Consider the following 18,105-nt stretch of genomic DNA (forward strand, 5'->3'; position numbering starts at 1 on the left):
CATCAGCACCGCGAGGCGCGCTCACGACGCTGCGGTTGCGCGCACGTACATGCGCGCGCACACTCTCCATGAGACGGATGTCTGTTAATCGAACAGGTCCATGTGCTGCTTATTGATCATGAGATAATCGATCCAGTTTTTCTTTATTGATGTCAAAATGTTTTTGTGTTTGGTAAAACACGACAAAATGAAGAAAATTAAGTTTTCTTAAAGAATTAAATTGAGTTTATAATAAATATATATTAAATAAATAATGTTTATTTTAAACTATATTATTATTCGTTATTATAGTATTATTACTATTATATATTTTTAATTATTACTAGGGCTGTGAAACGATTACAATTTTTAATCGGATTAATCACAGGTTTTTGTGGATTAATCATGATTAATCACATATTACCGATATTCTCGGTATATTTTGTGAGAACAGAGATTTATGACAAAAGACGGATATATACATTTATACATTCTTCTATACAATGGTGCTGCAACTCAGCAGTTATTTAGCAGTTTTCTTCCATATGGAACATTAATACATCTTCATCCTAAACAGAATGTTTAACCCTCCTGTTACCTTTCGGGTCAATTTGACCCCATTCAATGTTTAATGTCGGTGTTCTTGGGGTCAATTTGACCCCAGGCTGTTTTTCACTGTGTCAAACATATAAGAAATATCAACTTTTTTATTTATTTAAAGGGCTATTTAGGTAGTCAACAACAAACATAAAGTACCTCACACTTAAACTTGGGAAGCAATATTAATTCTAATAATTTTCTGGAGGTTTTAATTGCTGGGGTCAAATTGACCGCGAGGGTAAAATATGTTAGTAAATGTAAAGGTAACAGGAGGGTTAAACAGAACATTTTCTCTTGTTTGTCAACCATTAACTCCACCATGATACAATCTAAAGGCCTCTAGTCTTCCTCTAGCAGCTGCTGAGGCAAACTGACTGTGTGGGTTTTCTTCATGAACTGGGCCGTGATGAAAGGGACGGCGGGACACCGCTGCAAAGCTGAAACCTCACCGGCCCGGACAGGTGGACAGATTGACAAGTGACTTTTGTTTTGCTCGGTCCCGATGCGCGCGCACGGAGCTCTGTGGCGTGCGAGACGGAGATCGATAAGTGTTAACGCAACGCGAAGAGACAGAAATGACATGCTGCTGTGGAGATACGATCAACAACAGACGTTTGGTTTAATAAAAGAACAAAGACGTGCTCTAGAGAACATGTCAGGGGGCGGGCCAATCTCTTTAATGTCATTGATCTACCGACACTACGCCGCGATCGACTGGCAGGTCGCGATCGACGTGTTGAGACCCTGATCTACAGGAAGTAGAAGTCGTAACAAGGTTTCCGGAGGTGAACCTGCGGAAGGATCATTACCGATGAACAGACCGTCTGCATGAGAGCGGACAGAGTTCAGATTGAAGTGGTGGATTGGAAGCTTATTCTGCAAGTGACTTTTTTTTCGTCCCAACGACCAACAACAGACGGATTGGAAGCTCATTCTGCGCATGCGTTAAATGCGTTAAAAAAAAAAAACTAGTTAAACCTGTAATTGAATTAACTGAGTTAACGCGTTATTTTTCACAGCACTAATTATTACTAATTAATAGAACAAAATCTGGATTCCACATAGCCGCTAAAAAAATACCTTTATTGTTGAGAATATTCACAAAGACTTAAACTAAACGTCACGGAGAAACCACAGAAGAATAAAATAGTTTGTAAAAAAGGAAAAAACAAATACTTTGATGCTGCAGGAAGAGAATAAATTAAACCCCGTTAATCTGCATTAATATCCTGAACACTGTTGACTCCGCCCTTCGCCGTCTCCATGACGACCAAACCTTAAAAAGAGTTCAGATTGGTTGTCCGAGAAATCCGACAAGTCTTTTATTTTGTCAGTTTCCTTTGGGTCAGAGCTCCGCCTCCTTCTCCTCGGTAACCAATCACAGTGCTCCTCCTATTGGTCGCTTTTTACTTTTTTAGTTGATTTCAGACCGGCGCAATGCATGCTGGGTAGATGTGTGTCACAACTTGATCTGACGCCGTGCACACAAAGCAGGTGGCCCAGTGCATGATGGGAAAAGCCTGGCTGTTGTAACGTTGTGTTACCGGCAACACAACGCCACCGGCAACACCACGTCACCGGTAACACAACGCCACCGGCAACACAACGCCACCGGCAACACAACACCACGTCACCGTTAACACAACGCCACCGGCAACACAACGCCACCGGCAACACCACGTCACCGTTAACACAACGCCACCGGCAACTCAACGCCACCGGCAACACCACGTCACCGGTAACACAACGCCACCGGCAACACCACGTCACCGGTAACACAACGCCACCGGCAACTCAACGCCACCGGCAACTCAACGCCACCGGCAACTCAACGCCACCGGCAACACCACGTCACCGGTAACACAACGCCACCGGCAACTCAACGCCATCGGCAACACAACGCCACCGGCAACACAACGCCACCGGCAACTCAACGCCACCGGCAACACAACGCCACCGGCAACACGTCACGGTTGGTCTCCACCCGGTGGACGTCACGGTTCCGGCCGGCCGGTCAGTTGTAGTCCAGCTCGTCGCTCTCCTCTGGTCGTCTCTCGGGTCTCTCCCCTCCATCTGATGAACACATGAAATAAGACATGAGATGAACAGGATTCAGAGGTCAGAGTACAGAGGTCAGAGGTCAGCGTACAGAGGTCGTCGGCAGTTTGAATCCTTGCTTCTCCGGGCAGATCTTTCTGCGGGATGGGATTCACGATGCCTGCAACAGAAAAGAGATTATTTCTCACGAGAGATAAAACAAACAGAACTTTTAATTGGGTCTTTGAACAATGTGCTGATGTACCGGAGGTCTCCGGAGACGACGACAGCAGGGACCCCCCAGGAGAGATGCATTCTGGGACACCGTAGAGCCTTGCTGTGGTCCGCCCTTCAGTGTCTGGTCCTGGGAGGGGCCCGGTGAGGGGAGGGTACTGGTCTTCGGTGGGGACAGAAGGCTGGCTCAACTGGGACTCTGTGGACCCAGTTGGACTGTGATGCTGGTCTCTGGGGGATGGAAACAGAGACCTGGACCCATTAGAGCTGAACTGGGAGCGAATGTCATACTGGGAGAAGCCTCGACTCTCATCGGTTTCACACGGGCCGGTGAAAGAGGAGGAGGAGGAGGAGTGTAGCGCGTGAGGAGGGGTGAGGGAGCAGGAGGAGGACAACCGGGAGCACTGGGAGAGCCGGCTAGTGTCCTCTAGTGGTCCCAGTTTGGACAGCTGGTTGGACAGCGCTCCCATACTGGAGTCCAGAGGGCGTGGATGAAGAGGAGGATGAGGAGGGTCATGGAGGGGGGAGGAGGACCTGGTGTTGCTCGCGGTGACATGGATATCCTGAAGTTTGTCAAACACCTGTAAGGAGAACATTGACATGAGGAACTGAAGAGGATCCGACCAGGAGCCCTGAGGAACACCATGTGGGTTAAATGAGCAAGGATTGTAAACTCGATTACATCATAGTGACATTTACATACAATAAGAACGAGCTTGAGATGAAGAAATATGAGATTAAAACTATCAGAGGAGCGTTTAAGGTTGAGAGGAACTACAGAGCCTTCAGTGACTGTGGATGACCCCATGAAGAACCATACCTTCAGGTCCCTCTGGATGACCCCATGAAGAACCATACCTTCAGGTCCCTCTGGATGACCCCATGAAGAACCATACCTTCAGGTCCCTCTGGATGACCCCATGAAGAACCATACCTTCAGGTCCCTATGGATGACCCCATGAAGAACCATACCTTCAGGTCCCTATGGATGACTCCATGAAGAACCATACCTTCAGGTCCCTATGATGACTCCATGAAGAACCATACCTTCAGGTCCCTATGATGACTCCATGAAGAACCATACCTTCAGGTCCCTATGGATGACCCCATGAAGAACCATACCTTCAGGTCCCTATGGATGACTCCATGAAGAACCATACCTTCAGGTCCCTATGGATGACTCCATGAAGAACCATACCTTCAGGTCCCTATGATGACTCCATGAAGAACCATACCTTCAGGTCCCTATGATGACTCCATGAAGAACCATACCTTCAGGTCCCTATGGATGACCCCATGAAGAACCATACCTTCAGGTCCCTATGGATGACTCCATGAAGAACCATACCTTCAGGTCCCTCTGGATGACCCCATGAAGAACCATACCTTCAGGTCCCTATGATGACTCCATGAAGAACCATACCTTCAGGTCCCTATGGATGACTCCATGAAGAACCATACCTTCAGGTCCCTATGGATGACTCCATGAAGAACCATACCTTCAGGTCCCTATGGATGACCCATGAAGAACCATACCTTCAGGTCCCTATGGATGACTCCATGAAGAACCATACCTTCAGGTCCCTATGGATGACTCCATGAAGAACCATACCTTCAGGTCCCTATGGATGACTCCATGAAGAACCATACCTTCAGGTCCCTATGGATGACCCCATGAAGAACCATACCTTCAGGTCCCTATGGATGACTCCATGAAGAACCATACCTTCAGGTCCCTATGGATGACTCCATGAAGAACCATACCTTCAGGTCCCTATGATGACTCCATGAAGAACCATACCTTCAGGTCCCTATCGATGACCCCATGAAGAACCATACCTTCAGGTCCCTATGGATGACTCCATGAAGAACCATACCTTCAGGTCCCTATGGATGACTCCATGAAGAACCATACCTTCAGGTCCCTATGGATGACCCCATGAAGAACCATACCTTCAGGTCCCTATGGATGACTCCATGAAGAACTATACCTTCAGGTCCCTATCGATGACCCCATGAAGAACCATACCTTCAGGTCCCTATGGATGACTCCATGAAGAACCATACCTTCAGGTCCCTATGGATGACCCCATGAAGAACCATACCTTCAGGTCCCTATGGATGACTCCATGAAGAACCATACCTTCAGGTCCCTATCGATGACCCCATGAAGAACCATACCTTCAGGTCCCTCTGGATGACCCCATGAAGAACAATACCTTCAGGTCCCTATGGATGACTCCATGAAGAACCATACCATCAGGTCCCTCTGGATGACCCCATGAAGAACCATACCTTCAGGTCCCTATGGATGACTCCATGAAGAACCATACCTTCAGGTCCCTATCGATGACCCCATGAAGAACCATACCTTCAGGTCCCTATGGATGACTCCATGAAGAACCATACCTTCAGGTCCCTATAGATGACTCCATGAAGAACCATACCATCAGGTCCCTATGGATGACTCCATGAAGAACCATACCTTCAGGTCCCTATGGATGACTCCATGAAGAACCATACCTTCAGGTCCCTATGGATGACTCCATGAAGAACCATACCTTCAGGTCCCTATAGATGACTCCATGAAGAACCATACCTTCAGGTCCCTATGGATGACTCCATGAAGAACCATACCTTCAGGTCCCTATGGATGACTCCATGAAGAACCATACCTTCAGGTCCCTATAGATGACTCCATGAAGAACCATACCTTCAGGTCCCTATGGATGACTCCATGAAGAACCATACCTTCAGGTCCCTATGGATGACTCCATGAAGAACCATACCTTCAGGTCCCTATGGATGACTCCATGAAGAACCATACCTTCAGGTCCCTATAGATGACTCCATGAAGAACCATACCTTCAGGTCCCTATGGATGACTCCATGAAGAACCATACCTTCAGGTCCCTATGGATGACTCCATGAAGAACCATACCTTCAGGTCCCTATGGATGACTCCATGAAGAACCATACCTTCAGGTCCCTATCAGTGACGGCTGGTGAAATTTGGGGGGGGGGGGGGGGCGCGCAGTTGGGCGACGCGGTTTAAATATCACTCAACAATGAGAAGAAAAGAGGTTTTGAGTAGAATATAGTAGAACACAAAGCTTTATTTAAAGAACACAGCGTGCTCAACACGGTCCAACAACAACTAAACACACTGACTTTAGAGGCTCAGAGCAGCTTTAAGGAACATGGGGGGCGGGGCTTCAGAGGGTCACACAATAGAAGAGTTTCACCCTCACATGAAAGAGGTTCAGAGCAGAGTAGAGTCAGAGAGATCACATGTTACATGGGGACAGAGTAGAGCCTCTACAGTAAAGACAAGTAGCTCCTCTCTCTAAAGGTCTTCTCCATAACTCTCTGGTTAAAGTCATCATGTCTGTAATCAGCCTCCATCATTCTGAGGGAATGTGTCTGTTTCACAACTTCTTCCTTGTGTTTCGATGCCAGTTCGGTCTGCAGACAGGGTTAGCTTCATGCTGTTAGCTCGTTAGCTTCATGCTGTTAGCTAGATGCTGCGTTAACATTCGTGCTTTCCACTTGTCTGCAGCTCTTTAGACTCCTCCCCCCGTTGTAGTCCAGAGAGTTTCAGTCCCTTTGGAACAACAGACAGGGGAAACTAAACAGCATTACTCACTGAGCTCCAGCTAACAGCTCCGTTAGCTACCTGCTCCCGTAGCTCCTGGAGCTCTCTGGCTGAGGGAACATACCGGTCTCTGATAGGCCGAATAGTCCAGTCACGTGAAATAAGAAACGATGTCATTGGCCAGCACACATTTTTGCGCCCCAAGATTCACGTTTCATCCGCCAATGAGAAGCCGTCTTTGCCGAAACGACCGTGAAAGGCACAAACACGTTGGGCCGGCGCCCGTAAAGGGGGCGGGGCTTGTCTCCGTGAGGATGAGTGGCGATATATTATTTATGTCACATTTAACTTAAGTGGTTGTTGACAGGCTGGCGGTCTCCCACACACATGTAGCGCGTCAACACGGTTTATTTAATATTTAAATGATTTGGGAGATAATGTTTTTTGAATATTATATTTTTTTCTTCTTCTTTTTTTTTTTCATCTCAAAATTTTAAGAGGGGCGGCGCCCTAGCGCCCCCTATGGACGCACCGCCACTGCTCCCTATGGATGTACGCCAGGGCTCCAGACTGCGACCAAATGGTCGCATTTTGCGCCTAAAATTAGACACGGTGCGAGTAAATTTTTCATCAACTCGCGCATGCGCGACCAGTAAATTAGCAGATTATTTATTTTATTGTTATTAAATATTTTTGTTGCTGACAAACTTGTTCTACACTTCAACCCACTATAGTTAGCGGTAATGCCTGAATGACTCGATTGCTAACCGACATTAACTCCAGAAGAAGAAGAAAGGAGACGAAAACAGAAGAAGAAGAAGGCTGGCCTGTGTGTGAGAGCGGGGGGGGGAGAATGATTGACAGCGGGAAGGGGGGACCACGGTTATAGGCTAATGTGTGAAAAGAGGCGGGTCTTGGGGGTTATCGCGCGAATCCAAAGATTTTACATAGCGGTGTCTCCTGTAAACAATGGACAATGGCGAAGCGGACTATCAGTTCGTACTTTCTTCCTAAACCTCATGATATAGAGAAGACAAATCCCGAGAATGAGTCCGACTCAGATTGTGAGGAAACGGTCGTGGCGAAAAAAGGCAGGAAATTCAGCTTTGGCGATGAGTGGCTGCGAGTTCACCTGACTGAGGTATTTCAGGGAGAGCAACTCAATGAACTACATTCTGCTGTCGATTCCCACAACATGCGGGGAACACGAAATGTGCTGATAAGACTGGCACTACACAATGAAAACACGACACGCTGATCAAACACAACGCCAGTCTGAAACATAAAATGTGCCGCGACCTGTGCAATGAAAGCTCCACTCCCAGTCGCATTTAGAAGAAAAGAGGCTGCTAACCAGTGCGCCGAGGAGGCCGAATTCAGGGCTTTCAAGTGTCACGCACGCATTTCGGTCTTACGTCACGCACTCCCGCCACACATCGTATTTCTCACGCTGAAAAAAACTCTCGGCTATTTAATGTTTTAATGTGCCGCAGCGCGCCAACATGAGCCGCGCTGCCCTCACCATGGAGGAATCAAGCGCTCCCCTGGAGTTCTGCTGTGAGGAGCCACTTATCAGCCAATCAACAACAACAAAAAGGGCTACACAATAGCCAATCAGAAAACAACCCGTATCTGGGTAAGATTCAATCCAGCAACCAATGAAAATAAAGCATCCTGGAATTGCGCGCGACTGACTAATATCCGAAAATTGCGTTCTGGGGGGGGGGGGGGGGGGTATTTATCAGTAATACAGTAAAAATGATGGGAACACTTTGCAAGTCGATTTATAGTGTGCGCCCCTAAATTTTCTGCTTACGCCCCTAAAATTTTAAGTTAGGGGCCACTGTGCTCCGAGTAAAAAAAGTTAGTCTGGAGCCCTGCAGCAGAGCTCCTTCTGAGCTGATGAACACAATTCTGGTGATTCTACAATAATTAACACCCATTTGGATTTTTGTTGGACTCATCTCAGACTAGAGTTGGACTGGTGTTGGACTAGAATTGGATTATAAATAGACTAGAATTGGACTAGAATTGGACTGGTGTTGGACTAGAATTGGACTGGTGTTGGACCAGCAGCTTCTAAAAGCCCCTTCAACAACTCTTTCTGACCTCTGTCATGGCCGGTCTCTTCTTCCGCTTCTTGTTCAGACACCTGCAGGCCAGAGCCACCAGCGCCATGCAGCCAGCAGGCTCCTCAGCGCCCCCTGGAGACACAACGTGAGTACTGCAGGTAACGAGCAGGAACTCCAGCTGAGACAAACACACAGAGACTGACCTGAGACCAGCCGGTGGTCCAGCTGTCTCCTCCAGGCCTCTGCAGGAGAACCCGTCAGACTGTCCTCAACCTCCTCCACCAGGTCCTTCTACACAACCAGAACCAGAACCACAGATACTCAATAAGAAGCTGTGTGTGTGTGTGTGTGTGTGTGTGTGTGTGTGTGTGCGTGTGTGTGTTCTGACCAGGTACGTCTCTCCCGTCTTCCTGTCCTTCTGCAGAGCTCGACGTCCGGTCAGAACCTCCATCAGAACCTGAACCACATGAGACGTAATGAGACAGGATGACCAGAACATCAGAATCAGGAATAAAAAGATCAGGACTAAAGTAGATCAGAATCAGAGTGGATAAGGAAAACATTGGATCAGGACTTGAGGGGATCAGGACTAAAAAGATCAGGACTAGAGGGATCAAGATTGGATAAGGACAATAGAGGATCAGGACTTGAGGAATCAGGACTCGAGTTATCAGGACTCGAGGAATCAGGACTAGAGGAATCAGGACTAGAGGAATCAGGACTTGAGGAATCAGGACTTGAGGGATCAAGATTGGATAAGGACAAAAGTGGATCAGGACTTGAGGAATCAGGACTAGAGGAATCAGGACTCGAGGAATCAGGACTCGAGGAATCAGGACTAGAGGAATCAGGACTTGAGGAATCAGGACTCGAGGAATCAGGACTCGAGGAATCAGGACTCGAGGGATCAAGATTGGATAAGGACAATAGTGGATCAGGACTAGAGGGATCAGGACTTGAGGAATCAGGACTCGAGGAATCAGGACTAGAGGAATCAGGACTAGAGGAATCAAGATTGGATAAGGACAATAGTGGATCAGGACTTGAGGAATCAGGACTAGAGGGATCAAGATTGGATAAGGACAATAGTGGATCAGGACTTGAGGAATCAGGACTAGAGGGATCAAGATTGGATAAGGACAATAGTGGATCAGGACTTGAGGAATCAGGACTCGAGGAATGAGGACTAGAGGAATCAGGACTCGAGGAATCAGGACTAGAGGAATCAGGACTAGAGGAATCAGGACTTGAGGGATCAAGATTGGATAAGGACAATAGTGGATCAGGACTTGAGGAATCAGGACTAGAGGGATCAAGATTGGATAAGGACAATAGTGGATCAGGACTTGAGGAATCAGGACTAGAGGGATCAAGATTGGATAAGGACAATAGTGGATCAGGACTTGAGGAATCAGGACTAGAGGAATCAGGACTAGAGGAATCAGGACTAGAGGAATCAGGACTTGAGGAATCAGGACTTGAGGGATCAAGATTGGATAAGGACAATAGTGGATCAGGACTTGAGGAATCAGGACTTGAGGAATCAGGACTTGAGGAATCAAGATTGGATAAGGACAATAGTGGATCAGGACTTGAGGAATCAGGACTAGAGGAATCAGGACTCGATCGGGGTTCTGCTGCTCTGGTGGAACAAACTCTTCTAAATCAGAGAATTTAAAGTATTTGACGATCACAGCGAAGAGCTTCCATCTCGGGGTGAATCAACTACATTTCCCATCAGCCCCTGCGGCGCCTCACCACTCCGAAGCTGTACACGTCTACGGCCGTCCCCAGCTCTCCGTCCCTCACGTATTCAACGGGCAGGTACGCCAGCGTTCCTCTGACCGTCGCCGTTTTACCCACCGACGCCGTCTGAGCCGCCGGGCGCCCCGCCGAGCCGCGACACGCGAACCGAGCCAGACCGAAGTCCCCCAGCTTGGCCACCAGGTGGCGGTCCAGCAGGATGTTTGAGCTGCGGAGACCAAGACGGACAGAAGACCTCAGAACTCAGAGCGAGTGGAGCTCCGGGCCGGGGTGGGGCGCCGTCAGACCTCTTGACGTCTCCGTGGATCAGGGCTGCGTGTCCGCCTGGAGGGAAGTGAAGGAACTGCAGCGCCGTTGAGGCTCCTTTAACCACGCCCACTCTCTGAGGCCAGGACAGAGACACACACTCCTGACAAAACACACACGCACAAGCACACACACGCGCACACACACACACGATATAAACTCTTAAAACACCTGAGAACACGCAGCCTGGTTGTTATGCGTTTGTTACATTGTGTCTTATGTCTGTTACGTTGTGATACACTGTTTGTGTGTTACATGGTGCGTTACATGGTGTGTGTTTTGTTGTGCGTTACATTGTGATATACTGTTTGTGTGTTACATGGTGCGTTACATGGTGTGTGTTTTGTTGTGCGTTACATTGTGATATACTGTTTGTGTGTTACATGGTGCGTTACATGGTGTGTGTTTTGTTGTGCGTTACATTGTGTAGCTGGTCCTCCAGTGACCTGAGCTCCATGTAGCTGTAGATCAGACACACTGATTCTGGTCCTTCACTGAAGCCCAACAGATCTACGATGTTGGGATGTCTGAACCTGAACAACAGACTGGGATCAGATCTCACACACAGGTAGACACATTATATATATATATAAATATATTATATGTATACACATATATATATAATATATATTATATATATACACATTTATATAATATATATATTATATACATAATATATATATATATTATAAATAATATATAATATATAAATACACAAGCTGTGCTCACTTTGACAGTTTGTCCACTTCAGTCTGAAAGCTCTCCTTCAGCAGAGTCCAGTCCAGCAGACAATCCTAAAACAACAACAACAACTTTGACCAATCACAGTCCACTTCCTGTCAGTGACACAAGTAGAAACACAAGAGGTCCTAAAGGTGTTACCTTCCTCGATGGGAACAGCCAATAGAAACACAGATGTGACCCACAGGTATTGACCCATCACACAGGTGAGGTCACCGTGTGACCTGCGCTGTGATTGGCTGACCTGTTTGAGTCTCTTGACAGCACAGTCGGTGTTCCTCAGAGACGCTCTGTAGACCACACCGAACCCCCCCTCCCCCACTTGCAGGGAGGGGGAGAAGCCCATCGTCCCAGCATACACCTCTTTATACGACCAGCACATCACCCCACTGCTGCTTGAAACCACCGGGGGGTGCTGAGGGGCGAATTCATCATCACTATTATCATCATCTTCATCACCACCATCACCATCATCACCACCATCACCATCATCATCATCACACCATCATCTTCATCATCACCATCACACCATCATCTTCATCACCACCATCATCATCACCATCATCATCTTCATCACCACCATCACACCATCATCATCATCACCACCATCACCACCATCTTCATCACCACCATCATCATCATCATCACCACCATCACCATCATCATCACCACCATCACCATCATCACACCATCATCTTCATCACCACCATCATCATCATCATCACCACCATCACACCATCATCTTCATCACCACCATCACACCATCATCATCATCATCACCATCACACCATCATCTTCATCACCACCATCACACCATCACCATCATCACCACCATCACCATCATCTTCATCACACCATCATCTTCATCACCATCATCACCATCATCTTCATCACCATCACCATCATCTTCATCATATTAGAACATCACAGTGTGTGTGTGTGTGTGTTACCGGGGCGGGTTGGTGGAAGTCAGACTTCAGGTTCTGGGGGGGCGGGTCCGGTCTGGGGAGGGGGGGCGGGTCCGGTCTGGGGAGGGGTCTCCGTCCTCCTTCATGGATGAAGAACAGGAGGTCATCGCTCAGTCTCCACGCCACTGGAGCGCCGTTAGAAACACTCAGTAAAACTACATGGCCGCCATCGTCTAGAGACTGAGACCACACGGTGGAGCTGTGTTACCTGTGTGTGAGTGTGTGTTACCTGTGTGTGTGTAACCTGTGTGTGTGTGTGAGTGTGTGTTACCTGTGTGTGTGTGTTACCTGTGTGTGTGTGTTACCTGTGTGTGTGTGTGTTACCTGTGTGTGTGTGTGTTACCTGTGTGTGTGTGTGTGTTACCTGTGTGTGTGTGTGTGTTACCTGTGTGTGTGTGTGTTACTGTGTGTGTGTGTTACCTGTGTGTGTGTGTGTGTTACCTGTGAGTGTGTGTTACCTGTGTGTGTGTGTGTGTTACCTGTGTGTGTGTGTTACCTGTGTGTGTGTGTGTTACTTTGTGAGTGTGTGTTACCTGTGTGTGTGTGTGTGTAACCTGTGTGTGTGTGTTACCTGTGTGTGTGTGAGTGTGTGTTACCTGTGTGTGTGTGTTACCTGTGTGTGTGTGTGTTACCTGTGTGTGTGTGTTACCTGTGTGTGTGTGTTACCTGTGCGTGTGTGTTACCTGTGTGTGTGTGTGTGTTGTGTGTGTGTGTGTAACCTGTGTGTGTGTGTTACCTGTGTGTGTGTTACCTGTGTGTGTGTTACCTGTGTGTGTGTGTTACCTGTGTGTGTGTGTTACCTGTGTGTGTGTGTTACCTGTGTGTGTTACCTGTGTGTGTGTGTTACCTGTGTGTGAGTGTGTGTTACCTGTGTGTGTGTGTTACCTGTGTGTGTGTGTAACCTGTGTGTGTGTGTTACCTGTGTGTGTGTGTTACTGTGTGTGTGTGTGTTACCTGTGTGTGTGTGTGTGTGTTACCTGTGTGTGTGTGTTACCTGTGTGTGTGTTACCTGTGTGTGTGTGTTACCTGTGTGTGTGAGTGTGTGTTACCTGTGTGTGTGTGTGTGTACCTGTGTGTGTGTTACCTGTGTGTGTGTGTTACCTGTGTGTGTGTGTGTGTAACCTGTGTGTGTGTGTTACTTTGTGAGTGTGTGTTACCTGTGTGTGTGTGTGTGTGTTACCTGTGTGTGTGTGTGTGTGTTACCTGTGTGTGTGTGAGTGTGTGTTACCTGTGTGTGTGTGTGTGTAACCTGTGTGTGTGTGTTACCTGTGCGTGTGTGAGTGTGTGTTACCTGTGTGTGTGTGTGTGTGTGTTACCTGTGTGTGTGTGTGTAACCTGTGTGTGTGTGTTACCTGTGTGTGTGTGTGTGTGTTACCTGTGTGTGTGTGTGTGTTACCTGTGTGTGTGAGTGTGTGTTACCTGTGTGTGTGTGTGTGTTACCTGTGTGTGTTACCTGTGTGTGTGTGTGTGTTACCTGTGTGTGTGTGTTACCTGTGTGTGTGTGTTACCTGTGTGTGTGTGTGTAACCTGTGTGTGTGTGTTACTTTGTGAGTGTGTGTTACCTGTGTGTGTGAGTGTGTGTTACCTGTGTGTGTGTGTGTTACCTGTGTGTGTGTGTTACCTGTGTGTGTGTGTGTGTTACCTGTGTGTGTGTGTTACCTGTGTGTGTGTGAGTGTGTTACCTGTGTGTGTGTGTGTGTTACCTGTGTGTGTGTGTTACCTGTGTGTGTGTGAGTGTGTGTAACCTGTGTGTGTGTGTTACTTTGTGAGTGTGTGTTACCTGTGTGTGTGTTACCTGTGTGTGTGTGTGAGTGTGTGTTACCTGTGTGTGTGTGTAACCTGTGTGTGTGTGTTACCTGTGTGTGTGTGTGTGTTACCTGTGTGTGTGTTACTGTGTGTGTGTGTGTTACCTGTGTGTGTGTGTGTGTTACCTGTGTGTGTGTGTGTGTAACCTGTGTGTGTGTAACCTGTGTGTGTGTGTGTGTAACCTGTGTGTGTGTGTGTAACCTGTGTGTGTGTGTGTAACCTGTGTGTGTGTGTTACTTTGTGAGTGTGTGTTACCTGTGCGTGTGTGAGTGTGTGTTACCTGTGTGTGTGTGAGTGTGTGTAACCTGTGTGTGTGTGTTACTTTGTGAGTGTGTGTTACCTGTGTGTGTGTTACCTGTGTGTGTGTGTGTAACCTGTGTGTGTGTGTGTTACTTTGTGAGTGTGTGTTACCTGTGTGTGTGTGTGTAACCTGTGTGTGTGTGTAACCTGTGTGTGTGTGTTACCTGTGTGTGTGTAACCTGTGTGTGTGTGTGTGTGTTACCTGTGTGTGCCTGTGTGTGTGTGTGTGTGTTACCTGTGTGTGTGTGTGTGTGTGTGTTACCTGTGTGTGTGTGTGTGTTACCTGTGTGTGTGTGTGTTACCTGTGTGTGTGTGTGTAACCTGTGTGTGTGTGTTACTTTGTGAGTGTGTGTTACCTGTGCGTGTGTGAGTGTGTGTTACCTGTGTGTGTGTTACCTGTGTGTGTGTTACCTGTGTGTGTGTGTAACCTGTGTGTGTGTTACTTTGTGAGTGTGTGTTACCTGTGTGTGTGTGTGTGTGTGTTAACGGTGTGTGTGTGTTACTGTGTGTGTGTTACCTGTGCGTGTGTGAGTGTGTGTTACCTGTGTGTGTGTTACCTGTGGAGCTCAGTGTGACAGTGCTCAGTGTGGGCGTGGCCTTGGGGGGAGGGGAGGGCTTCAGACTGGAGGCACCTGCAGAGAGAGAGACGGCTGTCTGGTTTGACCTCAGACCCTCCAGAGGTCAGAGGTCATCACAGAACTCACAGCCCAGGATGACGTCACGGGGGCGGAGCAGCTCCAGGCGCTCCAGCAGGTCGATCAGCTCCCCGACGCGACCGTTCCTGGCCTCCCATTGGTTCATCACCCAGTCGGTCCGCCTCTTCGTCCTCTCGGCCAATCGCACGGCGGTCTGGTCCCCGAGCACCTCGGAGGCTTCAGGGCCACGGAAACAAGGAATTGAACCAGCGCCTCCAGCAGAACCGCTAAGGGACTGCATGCTGCGCTCTACTGCATCACTATGACGCTTAAAGGATCAACCGAGAGACGACGAAGATCAAACTTAGAAAACACTAAAACATGGACACAATAACAGAGTAGTGTGTACTTATGGTCCTTGTTGTCAGAGTAGTGTGTACTTATGGTCCTTGTTGTCAGAGTAGTGTGTACTTATGGTCCTTGTTGTCAGAGTAGTGTGTACTTATAGTCCTTGTTGTCAGAGTAGTGTGTACTTATGGTCCTTGTTGTCAGAGTAGTGTGTACTTATAGTCCTTGTTGTCAGAGTAGTGTGTACTTATAGTCCTTGTTGTCAGAGTAGTGTGTACTTATAGTCCTTGTTGTCAGAGTAGTGTGTACTTATGGTCCTTGTTGTCAGAGTAGTGTGTACTTATAGTCCTTGTTGTCAGAGTAGTGTGTACTTATGGTCCTTGTTGTCAGAGTAGTGTGTACTTATGGTCCTTGTTGTCAGAGTAGTGTACTTATGGTCCTTGTTGTCAGAGTAGTGTGTACTTATAGTCCTTGTTGTCAGAGTAGTGTGTACTTATGGTCCTTGTTGTCAGAGTAGTGTGTACTTATGGTCCTTGTTGTCAGAGTAGTGTGTACTTATAGTCCTTGTTGTCAGAGTAGTGTGTACTTATGGTCCTTGTTGTCAGAGTAGTGTGTACTTATGGTCCTTGTTGTCAGAGTAGTGTGTACTTATAGTCCTTGTTGTCAGAGTAGTGTGTACTTATGGTCCTTGTTGTCAGAGTAGTGTGTACTTATAGTCCTTGTTGTCAGAGTAGTGTGTACTTATGGTCCTTGTTGTCAGAGTAGTGTGTACTTATGGTCCTTGTTGTCAGAGTAGTGTGTACTTATAGTCCTTGTTGTCAGGTAGTGTGTACTTATGGTCCTTGTTGTCAGAGTAGTGTGTACTTATGGTCCTTGTTGTCAGAGTAGTGTGTACTTATAGTCCTTGTTGTCAGAGTAGTGTGTACTTATAGTCCTTGTTGTCAGAGTAGTGTGTACTTATGGTCCTTGTTGTCAGAGTAGTGTGTACTTATGGTCCTTGTTGTCAGAGTAGTGTGTACTTATAGTCCTTGTTGTCAGAGTAGTGTGTACTTATAGTCCTTGTTGTCAGAGTAGTGTGTACTTATGGTCCTTGTTGTCAGAGTATTGTGTACTTATGGTCCTTGTTGTCAGAGTAGTGTGTACTTATAGTCCTTGTTGTCAGAGTAGTGTGTACTTATGGTCCTTGTTGTCAGAGTAGTGTGTACTTATAGTCCTTGTTGTCAGAGTAGTGTGTACTTATAGTCCTTGTTGTCAGAGTAGTGTGTACTTATGGTCCTTGTTGTCATAGTAGTGTGTACTTATGGTCCTTGTTGTCAGAGTAGTGTGTACTTATGGTCCTTGTTGTCAGAGTATTGTGTACTTATGGTCCTTGTTGTCAGAGTAGTGTGTACTTATAGTCCTTGTTGTCAGAGTAGTGTGTACTTATGGTCCTTGTTGTCAGAGTAGTGTGTACTTATAGTCCTTGTTGTCAGAGTAGTGTGTACTTATGGTCCTTGTTGTCAGAGTAGTGTGTACTTATGGTCCTTGTTGTCATAGTAGTGTGTACTTATGGTCCTTGTTGTCAGAGTAGTGTGTACTTATGGTCCTTGTTGTCAGAGTAGTGTGTACTTATAGTCCTTGTTGTCAGAGTAGTGTGTACTTATAGTCCTTGTTGTCAGAGTAGTGTGTACTTATAGTCCTTGTTGTCAGAGTAGTGTGTACTTATAGTCCTTGTTGTCAGAGTAGTGTGTACTTATAGTCCTTGTTGTCAGAGTAGTGTGTACTTATGGTCCTTGTTGTCAGAGTAGTGTACTTATGGTCCTTGTTGTCAGAGTAGTGTGTACTTATGGTCCTTGTTGTCAGAGTAGTGTGTACTTATGGTCCTTGTTGTCAGAGTAGTGTGTACTTATGGTCCTTGTTGTCAGAGTAGTGTGTACTGATGGTTCTTGTATTTCCAGGTGACGCTACGCCTCGTCAGCCGCTAGGAGCGCGAGTGGCTCCAGGTTCGGGTTCTAGTCCCGGACTCACCGAAGCGGGTCCAGTCCAGGTCCGACAGCCCGTCCATGACCCGGCAGAACTCCCACAGGACGGCGGGCGGCAGCTGGAACAGGAACGTCGCTCTCTGCTGTCCTGCCGACATGTTTGATGGCACGAGACGTCACCTGAAGCTAACGGCTAACAGCTAACAGAGACCCGCCTCCAGACGGACCGGGTCAGCGGGCTCGGAACCGACCGGAACAGACAAGTTACAAACTCTCACAACTCTGAGATCAACAAGTTCTGCTTCTCTGCCGCTTCCGCCCGCTGAGGGTCAAGCTCACTGCAATAAGAGCCGCTTCCGGTTGGCAGTCCTCCAAAATAAAAGAATGCAAATTGAATCACAATTTCTATTTTTACAGCTTTTTAACAGTGAGATTTAGAGAATTATGTCCTCAACATGTGCATGTGGGGGGGGGTGGGGGGGTGCTAGTGACTATTTTTTTGCTCCGTCCCGATGCGCGCAGACCGGCGTCGGAGCTCTGCAGCGACCGCGATCGACCTATCGATCGGCGTATTGAGCACCCCTGCATTCAAACATTAAATAGCCGAGAGTTTTTTTCAGCGTGAGAAATACGATGTTTGGCGGGAGTGCGTGAGTTAAGACCGAAATGCGTGAGTCTCACGCTCAATGCGTGAGACTTGAGAGCCCTGGACCGTGAGTGTGTTCTCTGTTAGTGAAATTACATTAAAATCCATGAGAG

The 18,105-nt window shown here is 47.4% G+C and overlaps 1 protein-coding gene across 3 annotated transcripts; it reads right to left on the minus strand.

The window, feature by feature from the left end:
* Window positions 1–1,643: 1,643 nt before the first annotated feature.
* Window positions 1,644–17,649, minus strand: irak1 (interleukin-1 receptor-associated kinase 1). 3 transcript variants are annotated; one of them, XM_056424241.1, is made up of 15 exons: window positions 17,393–17,649; window positions 15,107–15,274; window positions 14,960–15,034; window positions 12,279–12,376; window positions 11,573–11,743; window positions 11,317–11,381; window positions 11,009–11,120; window positions 10,569–10,690; window positions 10,276–10,489; window positions 8,906–8,974; window positions 8,721–8,808; window positions 8,555–8,649; window positions 2,882–3,431; window positions 2,729–2,797; window positions 1,644–2,652 (listed from the first exon to the last, which is right to left on the minus strand). In XM_056424241.1, exons 1-15 carry the CDS (start codon window positions 17,502–17,504, stop codon window positions 2,594–2,596), a joined length of 2,067 nt encoding a protein of 688 aa, XP_056280216.1. In that variant the 5' UTR covers window positions 17,505–17,649; the 3' UTR covers window positions 1,644–2,593. The 3 variants fall into 3 exon arrangements, with proteins under 3 accessions (XP_056280216.1, XP_056280214.1, XP_056280215.1); XM_056424239.1 differs by having other exon boundaries at window positions 12,279–12,421; XM_056424240.1 differs by having other exon boundaries at window positions 14,945–15,034.
* Between the last annotated feature and the right edge of the window lie 456 nt (window positions 17,650–18,105).

Source organism: Pseudoliparis swirei, chromosome 9 (genome assembly GCF_029220125.1).
Source record: "Pseudoliparis swirei isolate HS2019 ecotype Mariana Trench chromosome 9, NWPU_hadal_v1, whole genome shotgun sequence".
Classification (NCBI taxonomy): Eukaryota; Metazoa; Chordata; class Actinopteri; order Perciformes; family Liparidae; genus Pseudoliparis; species Pseudoliparis swirei.

Bases quoted from the DNA above. Each gene is read 5' to 3' on its own strand.
- irak1 (XM_056424239.1), bottom strand. From the start codon at position 17,504: ATGTCGGCAGGACAGCAGAGAGCGACGTTCCTGTTCCAGCTGCCGCCC. The intron at 8,809-8,905 runs GTCAGAACACAC...CTGGTTGTGTAG, and splicing joins AGACGGGAGAGACGTACCTG to AAGGACCTGGTGGAGGAGGT. The intron at 3,432-8,554 runs GTCAGAAAGAGT...TTCTCCTTACAG, and splicing joins AGAGACCGGCCATGACAGAG to GTGTTTGACAAACTTCAGGA.